This window comes from Ovis canadensis, chromosome 20 (genome assembly GCF_042477335.2).
Source record: "Ovis canadensis isolate MfBH-ARS-UI-01 breed Bighorn chromosome 20, ARS-UI_OviCan_v2, whole genome shotgun sequence".
Taxonomy (NCBI): Eukaryota; Metazoa; Chordata; class Mammalia; order Artiodactyla; family Bovidae; genus Ovis; species Ovis canadensis.
Window position 1 is genome coordinate 48,952,493 of NC_091264.1, and position 14,638 is coordinate 48,967,130.

At 39.3% G+C, this 14,638-nt stretch overlaps 1 protein-coding gene and 1 non-coding gene across 2 annotated transcripts; one reads left to right on the top strand and one right to left on the bottom strand.

Annotated features, from left to right (window-relative positions):
• Positions 1–1,012: 1,012 nt before the first annotated feature.
• On the bottom strand, positions 1,013–14,092 carry LOC138426054 (chorionic somatomammotropin hormone 2-like). The gene is made up of 5 exons (XM_069564700.2): positions 14,000–14,092; positions 7,202–7,383; positions 4,627–4,734; positions 2,225–2,404; positions 1,013–1,369 (listed from the first exon to the last, which is right to left on the bottom strand). Exons 1-5 carry the CDS (start codon positions 14,052–14,054, stop codon positions 1,178–1,180), a joined length of 717 nt encoding a protein of 238 aa, XP_069420801.2. The 5' UTR covers positions 14,055–14,092; the 3' UTR covers positions 1,013–1,177.
• LOC138426120 (U6 spliceosomal RNA) lies at positions 9,376–9,484 on the top strand. The gene has a single exon (XR_011251544.1). It is a non-coding gene; the product is annotated as a U6 spliceosomal RNA (small nuclear RNA).
• Positions 14,093–14,638: the final 546 nt, after the last annotated feature.

Consider the following 14,638-nt stretch of genomic DNA (forward strand, 5'->3'; position numbering starts at 1 on the left):
AGTGATATCAGAACTTTTCCCTCTCGTTTCCCTCTACCCTGTTCCAACGTGGCCCAAAGAATGAAGATCCAGAGAGGGAGAGAGAAAGAACCTTGCAGAAATGGACACATCTGCATTTCCTGGTAGGTCCCCTGGTCCTCAGCAGGGGAGAGGGAAACACTGAATAGGCTGAATATGAGATGGAGCTGACACTTGACTGACCTGGACTTGGGAAACCCAGAGTGATAGAATGTGTGGAATGGCTGCAAGGTGATGCAGGAAATGAGGATGCAGTGGAGAGTGGGTGACGACAGCCCCTGGAGGGGGATGAGCCAATTCACCTTTGTATCTGCTGTGGTCTCAGCCTTTGTGTCCCCCAGAAATTTTGTATGATGAAATCCTGATTCCCATGGTTATGGCATCCATAGGTGGGGCCTTTGTGAGGTGATAGAGTTATAAGAATGGAGCCTCCTCAATGAGTTGAGTGCTTTTATATATAAGAGACACACAGAGCTCCTGAGCCCTCCCCCCGTGTGAGGCTACAGTAAGAAGTGTGTGGCCAGAATGGACCCTGCATGACCACACTGTGGAAATCCATTTCCTTTGTTTTTAAGCCTGTGATATTTTGTTATAGCAACCCAGAAGGACTAATACAACATCCTAACAATCTTTAGAGAGTTCAGTAAACCTCATGCTATTTATACAAAGGTGCAAAGCATTTGTATTGTATGGTGTAACACTGTGATAGTTGGCTGACAGGTCATGGCTGGGTTTCATAAAGAATCCTGAGAATTCAGTCTTCTTGGTAGCATGACCAGAACCATCAACCATTGTCTAATTCTTTGATTCTAATAACTTGACCCAGAATAATTGGCTGTGATTCTTAAGTAATCTTTTAATGGTCTTCTTTGTAATGCCAGCTTCCTCTTTTTGTGACTAATTTTAATAGGAGCTTCATTCTCTCAATTGTAGGTGTGGATTTTCTTTTGATTTTCTATTAAATGAAGATAGGAAATATGAACAATTTGCCCTCTTAGATTTTCACATCTCTACAGAGTCTGTGTTTATTTTTTTTTAAGAGAAGACCCATTTCACAGAGCGTGCATTAAATTTCACAGAGCAGCTGTAAATTTCAAAGTAGCTTGCTATGGGATAGATCATTATGACCATCTCAGAACTGGATGGGATGGATGTGGATTTAGCACGTTTTGCGGATTCGACATGCCAGGATGTTGGTGTACATGTCAACTTTACGTGAATCACTGCGCAGGCACTGGAACAGGTTATAAAATTCAGAATGACGCCTATCTTCATCGCTGGATGTCAGGGATGGGAGTCCTGACCAGTAGATACGAGCCTCGTACATCTTCCACCTGGCTGGAAGAATAATCTGAACACCCAAAAGATAATGACTTCTTATGCATTTTATTAGTGTTAGCTTATTTTGTCCCTTCTAATTATCAATTTACAATATGGGGAAGACATAAAAATATAAAACTCTCTGAAGTGATGTGAAGTCGCTCAGTCGTGTCTGACTCTTTGCGACCGCATGAACTGTTGCTTTTCAGGCTCTTCCGTCCATGGGATTTTCCAGGCAAGAGTGCTGGAGTGGATTGCCATTTCCTTCTCCAGGGGGTCTTCCTGAACCAGGAATCAAACCTGGGTCTCCCGCATTGCGGGCAGATGCTTTACTGGCTGAGCCACCGGGGAAGCCCTCATAAAACTCTCTAGATATGGATTTTGGAGCCAGCCTATGAGAAAACTATTAGGAAGCTAAAAAGTAGAAACATAACTCAAGTTTAGTTTTAACTTTCTCCTTCCTTCCTTCCCACTTTCATCCTTTGATTTTAGGAGAACAGAGAAAGAAGACAAGTGGAATTTGAATAGCAGATGTCCTGGGATATTTTGAAGAAAATGCTGATGTTTGTAATTCTATTCTCTAGTTCTCTTATTCTTGAAAATATTTCAACCACCTGTGCCCAGGAAGAAGCAAGATTTTGGTGGAATTGTGTGCAAAGCAGGGAAGGCTGCACATGTCAAAAATTGCAGTGAAATTCTGATTCCTTCACAGTAGAATCTATCACTATGAATGACTAGGATCCTGCTTTATGTAGCAGCAGTCTGGCATATAGAAGTCATGAATCTTTTTCTTACAAAATGAGATAATTCCAAACACCTTACGCATTACAGACGTCACCTCTTCCATTCATGAAAAAAGCAAGAAAGCCCTCTGCAGGATGCTCACCTGGCTGAATTGCCTCTCTATGAATCCTTGAAGTTTGTCTGAATTTTTCTCATTCTTTATGGCATTTGATAGGATAGCATCTGAGACATTTCTCAAACTCGGCAGCTCTTTGACTAGATGATACAGAGGTCTATTCCAGGAGTACAGTAATATGAGTATCCACTTACTAAGGTCTTCATTCTAAGCAACCATAAGAAATAATCTCATTAAAATAATCACAATTCAGTGGTTTTGGTAACATGTGATCTTTGCTCAGAGCAGCTGACCTAAAAAACTTGGTTATTCCTATGTGTATGCAGAGATATTTGAAGGTAGTTAAAGTTGCAAAAGTATAAAATATAAGCTATTAGTTCACACTTCACTGAATTATTAAGAGCCTAGGTATTTTAGAAACTAATTCTTCTGATGAGTTCTATATAACATGAAGAATTTTCGTTTTCCTCTGAAATTCTACCACCACTCAGTGAGTTCTTCTGTGTTTGTATATTTGCGTGAGAGAATCTAAGTATTTACAGAAAGTCAGTACGTGCCTGCAGTGCCTGACCCAGGAAAGAGGGATTCCACCTGTGCCCACATCACTGTCACCCAGTGATTCATTCGTATTAATGAATCAGATGAGTCCTTCGTATTGATGTTTGATCGGTAATTGTTTTATGATATTACAACAAAGAGACAAGGAAGAAGACATGGCATTCCTAAACAGGCTTCTCTCCTCAGCTGATCCCGACACCAGCCCCCTGCTGACATCAGAAGAGTCTGTTTTGTTGACATGTGTCCAGGCCGAAAATGGCACAGCGTTGTCTTTAGTAACAGCATCAGTGGGATTCACAATGGAGGGTTTTCCCCCTAGTTCACTACTACTAGCAAAATTGAGTCTGAAAATCCCGGAGGCTGAAGATCTCTAGTTAATATGCTTGATTTCTTTAAAGCCATGAACTGTTTTAGTGGTAAAGAACAGAGAACTGAATAGGGTTAAATATAGTAATGCACATAAAGTGCTCAGTAAAATATATGTCCATGTAGTAACTCTCAGTAAACTTTAAATTTAAGCTTATTGAAAAATCCCTCCTCCTCCTCCACTTTGATATTTTTCCTTTACTTGATCATCCTCTTTATTATTTATTTATTTATTTTTTTAATTTTAAAATCTTTAATTCTTACATGCGTTCCCAAACATGACCCCCCCTCCCACCTCCCTCCCCACAACATCTCTCTGGGTCATCCCCATGTACCAGCCCCAAGCATGCTGCACCCTACGTCAGACATGGACTGGCGATTCAATTCTTACATGATAGTATACATGTTAGAATTCCCATTCTCCCAAATCATCCCACCCTCTCCCTCTCCCTCTGAGACCAAAAGTCCGTTATACCCATCTGTGTCTTTTTTCCTGACTTGCATACAGGGTCGTCATTGCCATCTTCCTAAATTCCATATATATGTGTTAGTATACTGTATTGGTGTTTTTCTGTCTGGCTTACTTCACTCTGTATAATTGGCTCCAGTTTCATCCATCTCATCAGAACTGATTCAAATGAATTCTTTTTAACGGCTGAGATCATCCTCTTTATTAATGAGCTTAACAGAGGAAAAAAATGCTGGTATCATAAAGAAAGATGTAGAGAGAGAAGATAGTATTTTAAGGGGGGATGCATGTGAAAATACTTTAAATAATGTTAGGATGAAGGATAATACAGGAAATCAGAAAGGAAAGATTATAATGATGAAAATTTGGAGCTGCCATAAATGATTGAGGCTTAATATGTAAACTGTGTTGTCCTCAGAACAGAGGCAATTTTTGTGGACATGAGAAGCAAGGCAATGTTTTATAGGCCATTATGGGGGAGACTTACAAATTAAGAATAAAAGGTGACAGAGGAGTCATTGAGAATGACCAATGAAGGTGGTGTCAGGGAAGTAGAAGCAGAATCAGGAGATTCTTGAAAGGAAGATGAGAGGGCTCAGATGGTGCCGTATAGGACTCCACGTAGCAGTCACTAGTAACATGGAGTACTCAAAACTGGGTGTGTTTCTTACATTTCATGAATTTTGCAATCATATTTTATACATGAAAATTCCCATTTATTTCCTGTTTTTGTACAGTATAATAGCTGCAATCCTGTGTCTAATACATTGGTTGAACTAAACTTGTCTGCATGGACAATTTATAGATCTGTTATTTATGTTGCTTCTACAGATCTTTAGTCACCACTTGTTTCTGCCTATGCTTCACTAATTGCATAATATAATTTCTCTTCAACTGCTTACAGTTCCTTCACCTTTTTCTGTATGTACAGTTACCATTACCTCTAATAATCTGAAGCCTGGTAAGCTACATACTGTCTCATTTGATCTGGTAAAAAACAAACAAACAAACAAAAAAAAACAGGTGAAAGACTCACGTTCATCTGTTGGGCTTTGTCTCTTTCTTCAGGAGTATGAAGGCGATTGGTGTGGCAGCTCTTGGTGGCATTGATATAGTACTGTTTGCCCTGGGCATATTTTTCATTCTGAAAGTGATCATGCAATTAGTTAGGGTCGTTGGGCATTCAGTAGATTACCCCATTACCAGAACATTAACATGTTTGATAGACGTGTAATTTTTTTAATGGGGGGCATCACAAAATTTGAAAGTCATTCCTTTCGTACTTTTTCTATACATTGTCTCTATACAAATGATTTTACATAAAACATTTCTAAGTTTAACATTTCCCCTTTTCTGTTTTATCATTATCTTTTTTTTTCTTAGTATTTGAACGAAATATAGTACATGCTGCTGCTGCTAAGTCACTTCAGTCGTGTCCGACTCTGTGCGACCCTATAGACAGCAGCCCACTGGGCTCCCCTGTCCCTGGGATGCTCCAGGCAAGAACACTGGAGTGGGTTGCCATTTCCTTCTCCAATGCATGAAAGTGAAAAGTGAAAGTGAAGTCGCTCAGTCGTGTCTGACTCTTAGCAACCCCATGGACTGCAGCCCACCAGGCTCCTCCATCCATGGGATTTTCCAGGCAAGAGTACTGGAGTGGAGTGTCATTCTTTTCTCCAAATATAGTACATAAGTACCAATAATTGGTGCCTCCCAGGTGATGGTAGTGGTAAAGAACATTCTCGCCAATGCAAGGGATATAAGAAGACTCAGGTTTGATCCCTAGGTGAAGAGCATTCCTTGCAAGAGGGTACAGCAGCATACTCCAGGATTCTTGACTTGTGAATCCTATGGACAGAGGAGCCTGTTGGACTTCAGTCAGTAGGGCTGCAGAGTTGAGTTGAACACAACTGAAGTGACTTAGAATGCATGCAAGCACCTATATTTAACCATTTAATTTCTTGTTCCTTGTGGGTTAGAACCAATATATTCCCTTATAAAGAATTATACAGTTATGACTTTGACTTATCTCTGAATCCACACACCAAAAAGCTTAGTGTTCATCCCAGGTGCAGAATACAATTTTGTTTATGGTGACAAAATAGTACGTCAGAAAAACAAGGCATAAAGTTATAGGAAATACTAAGCAATGGACTGAGAATAATAAGAGTAGAAATCTAGCTAACACATTGATAGAGAAAAAGTAATCTTTAGCGAAAGTTATGAACATTTAAAGAGATTACTTGGTAGAGTTGGAAAAAAAATGGACAGTCAATAATGGAGGATGAAACAAAAACTAGTGAATAAAAGGAACTATGCGAATTTACTAAAAACCTTTAGTATCATTTTTTATTAGCTGTCTGCTCTACTGTGTGTTCCTTGACTGACCTAAAAGAATTAACACACAACTTTCAAATAACTTCGTCAGAAAGAGAATAATTGTTTCCAATTGTAAACTCCCCTTCTGCTGTAGCTCTAAAGCTATACCCTGCAAATCTTAAAACAATAATTTGTAGCATTAAAAAAAAAACTACCATTATTTGTCTTTGTGACCGGATTTCAGCTTTGTTTAACATATTCCATCCACCCAGTTCACTGCAGAGCAGTTCTCATTTATTGGCTATTTACTCTGAGCCTGGAGAAGAAAGCTCAGAGAAAAATTGAAGCATCAGTAAATCAACATGCTTCCTTTTCCCCAGTCCCACCTAAAAGTGCTTTGTGTCAGGTAGTATTGTGGACTGAATATGTGTTCTTCAAATTCATGTGTTAGAGACCTAACTGCCAAAGTACTGTGTTTTGAAAAGGGTTCCAACTTTTTGGGACCCCATGGACTGTAGCCCACCAGACTACTCTGTCCATGGGAGTTCTCAGGCAAGAATACTGGAGTGGCTTGCCATTTCCTTCTCCAGGGAATCTTCCAGACTCAGGGATAGAACCCAGGTCTCTCACATTGCAGGAAGATTCTTTACCATCTGAGCCACCGGCGAAGCCCATTAAGGTTAAATGAGCTCTTAAGGTAGAACACTGATCCAATAGGTTTAGTGTCTTCATGAAGCAAAACACCAGAGAATTCTCTCTGTGACTCTGTGTCTTTTATTCTATCTCTCTTCCCCAGCCACCACCCTGTGTGAGGACACACGGAGAAGCCAGCATGGGAAGAAAGTTCTTATCAGAACCTCACCTTGCTGGCACCCTTATCTGGTACCTCGCCCCAAGAACTGTGAGGAAATAAATTTCTGTTGTTTATTCCACTGAGTCTATTGTATTCTTTTATGTCATTCCAAACTGACAAATACAACATCATTTACTTTGGAAATTTACAAAAGAAAATGAATGAAAGGAAATTGAAAACGTTATTGCACTTCTAATGAATCTTTGAGATATCACAAAACTGATCCTTTCTTCAATTTCCACATCTTATCAGCAGACGGCTTCTTTGACATAGAGATTGTGTTATTTGACGTTGGCTGATGTAGCCTTCTTGTTTAAAGGACGGTATAGCCCAGTCAATTACACCAGGTTCCATCTGGGAGCCTGGTGGGCTACAGTCCATGGTGTCGCAAGAGTCAGACATGACTTAGCATCTAAACCACTGCCACCATAGTACTTACAAACTCATTGAACATTATGGTGGAAAGGTAATGGAAGTCGTGGGACAGCCTGGCGGCATCGATAAACAGGTCTGTAAGTGTTTTCAGGGGGATGTCAAATACATCTGGACTGCAGGATGGGCATGAGTTGCCTTGGCACAAGAGCAGATTTGACAGGACCAGCAGATGGAGCAGGCAGGACACTGCTTAAATAAAAACATGAGCCATTATGAGATGATTGAGTCACCTTAGTTTAACAAACCCATCCTGTGGAGGGAAGCCTTCTCTTTCCCTGTTTCTCTGAGCAGGATTTGGTGCTGTAGCTGCTGGGGTGGGGAAGAAGGAGCACATTCTGTATCAATTTACATGGATGATGATATTTGCACAGATAGATAGTTGGAGAATAGGTTACTCCCTGCATTTTTGTATTGCTCCCAGAAGTACTTCTGTGCTCTGCAAACATTTGGAACTTAATTCTGAGCCAGAGTGTTTAGGCCATTCTTTTAAGACAGTTTAATGTTGGAACTCTGCAAACTCTGAGCAGCAAGGCCCTCTAGGAGTTCGTACTTTTTTTCACTCTACATTGACTAATGCCTGCATTTTAGACACTGAAATGACAAGAAAAATACAGTTGATCTGTGTGGTTTACCATCACACTGGAGTAACAGTAAATACATTACTGACTGATCGTAGTACAGAGTACAGAGAGAATACTAAGAGAAAAAGGATACTGTTTTTTGGGTCTGCTCACTCACCTTAGTAACCCCATGCATGTCTGTGATACTTTCCCAAAAGCTTTCAAACATCTTAAAATGTGTGTTTCACAGTAACCCTGTGAGATAGCCTTAATCTTCACTATGATCATCAAGTTATGTTAATGAAGATGCAATGACTTGGAGAGGGCAAGTAATTTTCCACAGGTCCCATTATTAGCAGATGCAGGTTACTGGGCACCAATACACTCATCTGTTCACTTCCTGATGTCATATCACACATGCCTGTGGCTCTCGGTCTGCATGTGTGTAACAGGAACACATCAGGAGCTGTGATGACTCTGCTTAAAGAGAAAAATATTTTGTCTTTGACTGCAAAACAGCAGTGATCCTAGAACATTGGTTCTATCCACTTGTCCCACTCTGTCTATAAAACACTCACTGTTATAGTCTCTGACAATTATCAGTGTGGGGGCCTGGTTCTCCTGGCTAGCCTTTCTTCTAGGCACCGCAACAGCTCTTCTACTTTTATGCATCTTTAATCTTCTCATTACATTTGTTTCTTTGAGAAAACAGCAAATAAAACTCCAAATGGTAATACAAGAATATTACCTCGTCAGCACCCAAGACAACGTCATTGGCTCTGCAAACAAGGCCTGCCCTTTCCTGACTTTGACTTTTTAGGGACAAAATTTATCTGTCTGGTCAGGAGTACATTCTGACAACCCATGGGGATTAGTTTTTGAACCATCTCCAAACATCTCCTCTTTGATAGGAGAACTAGACCTTCATGCTTCCATGATGTATTGTAATATTTCAGAAATTATTCCTGGCCCTACCTTTGGCCAACAGAAGCATAAAATCATAGACTCTTGCAAGTGTGATTTTGATATTATTTTTCCTGTGCATCCTTTGTAAATAGGCAGAATTTAAGACTGAAGTGAGCAAGAACTGAGTTTGGACAAGAGAATTGATAAAATAGAGATTTTATCCTCCTGAATGAGATCTGAACATGATTCTTTTTCCAATTTACCAGAAGAGTGGTAATTTAATGAAGGATAAGATATCAGCATTTACGAGGTTTTCTCTGCTCTTCGTTTGTTTAAAGGGGCATGGTATCTAAGAATAAAATGGTCATTTGAAATTACATGATGAAAATAAAAGCGGTTCTCAAAAAAGAGACATATAAGTTGGAGAAATTTGGGACTATATCTGTCATCAACTAAAGACCTTATTGTGAGAGGCAAGGAGAATAATAAGTTGTATAACACAGACGTGTTTGTGTGCATATATTTCCGTGCAGTATACATGCGTTATGCATAAATATGTGATTAGTTCCTACATGGAATTTTGGACATTATAAAATTCAAATTCTATAATGGATAGTAAATATAGCAGAATACCCTAATTCCTAATGTAATTGATCATTTATTGGTAGATGACTAACTCTATGATTTTTTATTCTGCTAAAATGTTAGATGTGTGTTTGCTTCAGTAACATGTATATTAAATAACTGGAATAATACTGAGAAGATTAGCATGGCCCCTGCCCAAGGAAGACACACAAATCTGTGAAGCCTTCCATATTTTTCTGTAACAACTTTGAGGGTTGGGACAGGAAGGAAGTGGAAAGGAGGTTAAAATTCGAGGGAACATAGGTATACCTATGGCTGATTCACACACTACTGTCTGTGATTCAGTGCCATAGCAAGCTATAATCCTTGTCTGTGTTCTCTTTTAGGTGGTATAGTGCCCACATTTTGAAACTGAGGCTGTTCCCAGAAGCGCACAGTCGTGAGTCCTGCCCAGGGTTTTTGTTCCTAATGCTGGAGGCTTCTGTTCGCTGGTCCACTAAGGCCAAAATTTTCTCTCCTGAGCATTCTCTGGGTCTATCATGTGCACAAGTCTTTATATTTTGGTTTTCTAATTTGATTCTCTTATTCAGACTACCAAGTCCCTTTACGATTTATTTTTCAGACCCTTTTGTGCTTTAATATTTCTGATGCTCATTCATGTATTTGCTTCCATGTCTACCTCTCTGAGTAGTTTTCAGCATCTACATAAACCCTACCCTATTCTCTTACTGCCTGGATTTTGGCGTTTAGCATCAGCATATTTTATGAACTTCATTTTCCTTCTGGTGCAGTTTCTGGTATGCTTTTAAGCTGGGTGTCTCACATCTGGCTTCTTCATGTTTTCTCCAAAAATTAGAGAACTCTGCTTTCTTTCTAGGCAGGATGCCCCTTGTTTTGATACCACTGCTAACTTTCTGTGATTTCACTTCCTGCCTCATAAGCTTTGTCTTTCTCAAACTACTGTAACTTGAGTAATATGTGCTCTGTGCTGGTATTACTATTTTAAATAAACATCAACCTAGTGTACATGAGAAATAAAGGGAATAATATTACAAGTGTTAGTAATAATACATTCCCCCAAATTATAATCCAGTAATGCTCCCAGTTTTAACTGATTTTCTATCCATGTATTGTTGAGGTCCGCTACTCATTTTTCCATATTAAGTGTTTCAATTTTGAAATAGAATGTAGAAAACAAAGGAGTGGAAAATTCTGAAAATCACCTTGGATTTTATATGCTTCAAGATTAAGTATGCAATTGTTAGTTTTTTATAGTTAGTAGGGCTCTTCTTAGCACATATATCTCAGTGTAGAGTGATAGCTATTGAATAAAGGCTGTATACTGGGAACTCCAATCACTAAATAGGTGATTGGAGACAAAGAATGCAATCCCAGGAAGACACAGGCTTCTGTTCTGGAAGGAAAAACTTAGTGTCTCTCATCTACTGTCTACTCTTCAGATGTTTCAAAACACTTGCTCTTCCTCTGCTCATTTAATAATTTGGGTTGTTTGATTTCTTTTCCTATGAGTTGCATGAGTCTCTTACATATACCTGGATATGAAGCCCTTACCAAATATGTGCTTTGCAAATATTTTTTTTTAATTCCATAGGTTGCCATTTCATTCTATGGATGGTTTCTTTCACTATGCAAAAGGTTTTGTGTTTGATGTGGTCCCACTAGTTTATTTTGCAGTTCTTGCCTTCTCTTTTGATGACTGAGTTGTTTGAGATGCTTGTATTTTAGAAAGCAATCCTTTTTCAGTTGCTTTTTTTTTGCTATTATTTTCTCCCATTCTTACCAAAAGACACAGACTGGCTGAATGGATACAAAAACAAGACCCATATATATGCTGTCTACAAGAGACCCACTTCAGTCCTTGAGACACATACAGACTGAAAGTGAGAGGATGAAAAAGAAAAAAAAAGAAAGCCAGATTGGCAATTCTCATAACAGAAAAAATAGACCTTAAAATAAAAACTGTTATAAGAGATAAAGAAGGACACTAACAAATGATTAAGGGATCAGTCCAAGAAAAAGACATAACAATTTTCAATATTTATATACCCAATGTAAGAGTACCTCAATACATAGTTAAACACTAACTGACATAAAAGGGGAAGTTGACAGTAATACAATAAGTGTAGGGCATGTTGACATCATACCTATACCAATGGACAGATCATCAAAACAGAATATTAATAAGGACACATAAGCCTAAAAGGAAATATTAGAGCAGACAGACCTAATTGGTATCTTCAGCACATTCCATCCAAATCAAGTGCACATGGAACATTTTCCTCATCTTGGGTCACAAATCAAACCTCAGTAAATTTAAAGAAATTGAAAGTATATCAAGCATTTTCTCTGACCACAACACTATGAGACTAGATATCGATCATAGGGAAAAAAACAACAACTCTAAAGAACACAAACACATGGAGATTAAACAACACATTTCTAAATAATGAACAGGTTACTGAAGAAGTATCTGACTCTTAGCGACCCCATGGACTGCAGCCCTCCAGGCTCCTCCGTCCATGGGATTTTCCAGGCAAGAGTACTGGAGTGGGGTGCCATTGCCTTCTCCACTGAAGAAGTAAGGGAAATCAAAACACTCATAGAAACAAAGAACAATGAAAACATGATGATCTAAAACCTATAGGATGTAACGAAAGCAGTTCTAAGAAGGAAGTTTATAGTAATACAAATCCTACCTCAAGAAACACAGTGAATAGACAGCCTAACTTTACATATCTTTAACTCTTTCTAAATTTCTCTTATCAATGTCTTAAAGGTTTTGCATCAAATCTTTCAACACCTTGCTTAAGTTTATTTCTAAGTGTTTTATCTTTTTGTGATGCAATAGTAAATGGGATTGTTTTCTTTATTCCACTTTCTGATAGCTCGTTGTTGATATATAGGTTGGCAACTGAGTTTCATATATTGGAATATAGTAAATATAATGTATGCTACATCTTTAAAGAATAGACATTTTCCCACAAATAAGACATGTAGATGATCAAGAGGTATATGACAAGATGCTCAGCATCACTAATAATCAAAGGAAATGAAGATCAAAAGAACAAGAGATATCATGTCATACCTGTTTGAATGGCTAGTACCAAAAATGTAAGAAATGACGAATGTTATTGAGGATGTGGAGAAAACAGAGTGCTTATGCACTGTTGGTGGGGATGTATACTGGTGCAACTACCATGAAAAAGTACTGTGGAAGTTTCTCAAGAAATTGGGGCTGGTGCACGGGGATGATCCAGAGAGATGATATGGGGTGGGAGGGGCGTTCAGGATTGGGAACTCATGTATACCTGAGGCTGATTCATGTCAATGCATGGCAAAACCAATACAGTATTGTAAAGCAAAATAAAGTAAAAATTAAAATTAAAAAAAAGAAATTTAGAAAAGAACTGTTATGTGATGCATTATCCCACTTCGGGATATGTAGTCAAAGGAAATGAAATCATTGTCTCAAAGAGAGACCTGTATTCCCATGTTCATTGCAGCATTATTCACAGTCGCCTTGGTATAGGAACAACCTGAGTATCTTTCAAGAGGTGAATGGATTAAAACAATGTGATATGACATATATAGTTAAATATTATTTAGCCATTAGAAAAAGAAATAAATCCTTCCATTTGTGGCAACATGGATGAAACTGAAGGGCATCACCCCAAGTGAACCAAATCAGAGAAAGGCAAATACCATATGATCTCAATTATAAGGAAACTCAGTAGAAAAAAAAAAAAAAAAGATGGAACTCAGAGTACAAAAAATAATTACCAAAGACTGGAAGTGAAGTGAAGTGAAGTCTGCTCAGTCGTGACCGACTCTTTGCGATCCCATACACTGTAGCCTACCAGGCTCCTCTTTCCATGGGATTTTCCAGGCAATAGTACTGGAGTGGATTGCCATTTCCTTCTCCAGGGGATCTTCCCAACCCAGGGCTTGAACCTGGGGTGCATTGTAGACAGACGCTTTACTGTCTGAGCCACCAGACTGGAGGGTAGGACAAATAGGGAGAGATTTTTAAAGGTTACATATTTTCATGAATAAAAAATTAATAAGGTCTGAGGATCTAAGTTTGAGCTTCATGATCTAATCATGAGATCTAATCATGAGATTGAACAAGCTCTGGGAGTTGTTTTTGGACAGGGAAGCCTGTGTTGCCGAAGTCCATGGGGTCACATAGAGTCGGACACCACTGAATGACTGACTGAACTAAAAAGAGTGGAACTTACCTGTGTTCTCTTCAAAAAGCAAAAGACAAACATGTGTGGTGATGACAGTGTTACTTAATAGAAAGGGAAACGTGTTTCTAATACATGCGCAAATGGGGGTGGACAAGATGACGGAGGGGTAGGTGGAAGTGGGGTATACCTCTCTCCACGATGCATCAAGAATGTCTAAAGATGGAGCAATTCTCACAGAAGACCAGGGGAACACTGGCAGGACTCCCTGACTACTGAGAAGGAATATCCAGATCCATACAGAACTCAGTAGGACAAAGGAAAGAAGGGACAACGAGGAAGGGAAAAGAAGGAGCAGAGCAAGTGGGACCAGCCTGCACCTGGGAGAGAAGGAGCTGAAGCACAGGGAGAGATTCCCACGTCCATGGCCATCCACTGGGACGGGGGAGACATTTGAAGCTGTTGGGGAGTGAACTCACTAATCTGTGACAGTCTGAACAGAGTGAGAACCACATAGACAAGCCATGCTGCAGCCTTTCATACCTCGGACAGGGTTGTAAGTCCACTGGTGTCCACGGAAGCTGGGAGCTGGAGCCATGGGGATTGTGGAATGATCCCAGGGTGAGGACTCCTGTTGACCATGGGAAGTCAACCTGATGGGATGGGATGGAGGAAATCTAACGCATGGAATGCTTCTTAAGGAAAGCCATGAAGCCATAAAAGTTGGGTTCAACTGCCTGTGGAGTAGTGCTATCTCTTTCTCCATGCTGGTACCTGCAGGTTGAGCAATAGAGAAAGACCTCAATGAGGGTGGTCCTTGAGTGCCTGATGCACTAAGCAATGGAGAACTTTGAATGTTTATATACCTGCCCCTACTCTATTCTCTGCCTAAATTTTGGTTTTAGCATTGTAATGTTTTTATGAACTTAAATTTCTTCTGGTAGAGTTTCTTGTTTACAAATTAAGCTAATTCCTCACATCTGGCTCTATCTTGGTGTTTCAAGTAACTTTGAGAACCTTCCTTCCTCAAGGCAATACTGCCCTTTACCTTACTACCATTGTTGACTTCCCATACTATCACTTCTTGCCTAATATATTCTATGTCTTTCTCTATTCACTATAACTTTAGTAGTATGGATCCCTGTGTTGGTATTAATATTTATAATAAATTATACATGGATG

Bases quoted from the DNA above. Each gene is read 5' to 3' on its own strand.
- LOC138426054 (XM_069564700.2), bottom strand. From the start codon at position 14,054: ATGGCTCCAGCTCCCAGCTTCCGTGGACACCAGTGGACTTACAACCCT. The intron at 2,405-4,626 runs GTGAGTCTTTCA...ATGGTTGCTTAG, and splicing joins ACAAAGCCCAACAGATGAAC to AATGAAGACCTTAGTAAGTG. The intron at 1,370-2,224 runs GTGAGCATCCTG...TTGGGTGTTCAG, and splicing joins TAGAGAGGCAATTCAGCCAG to ATTATTCTTCCAGCCAGGTG.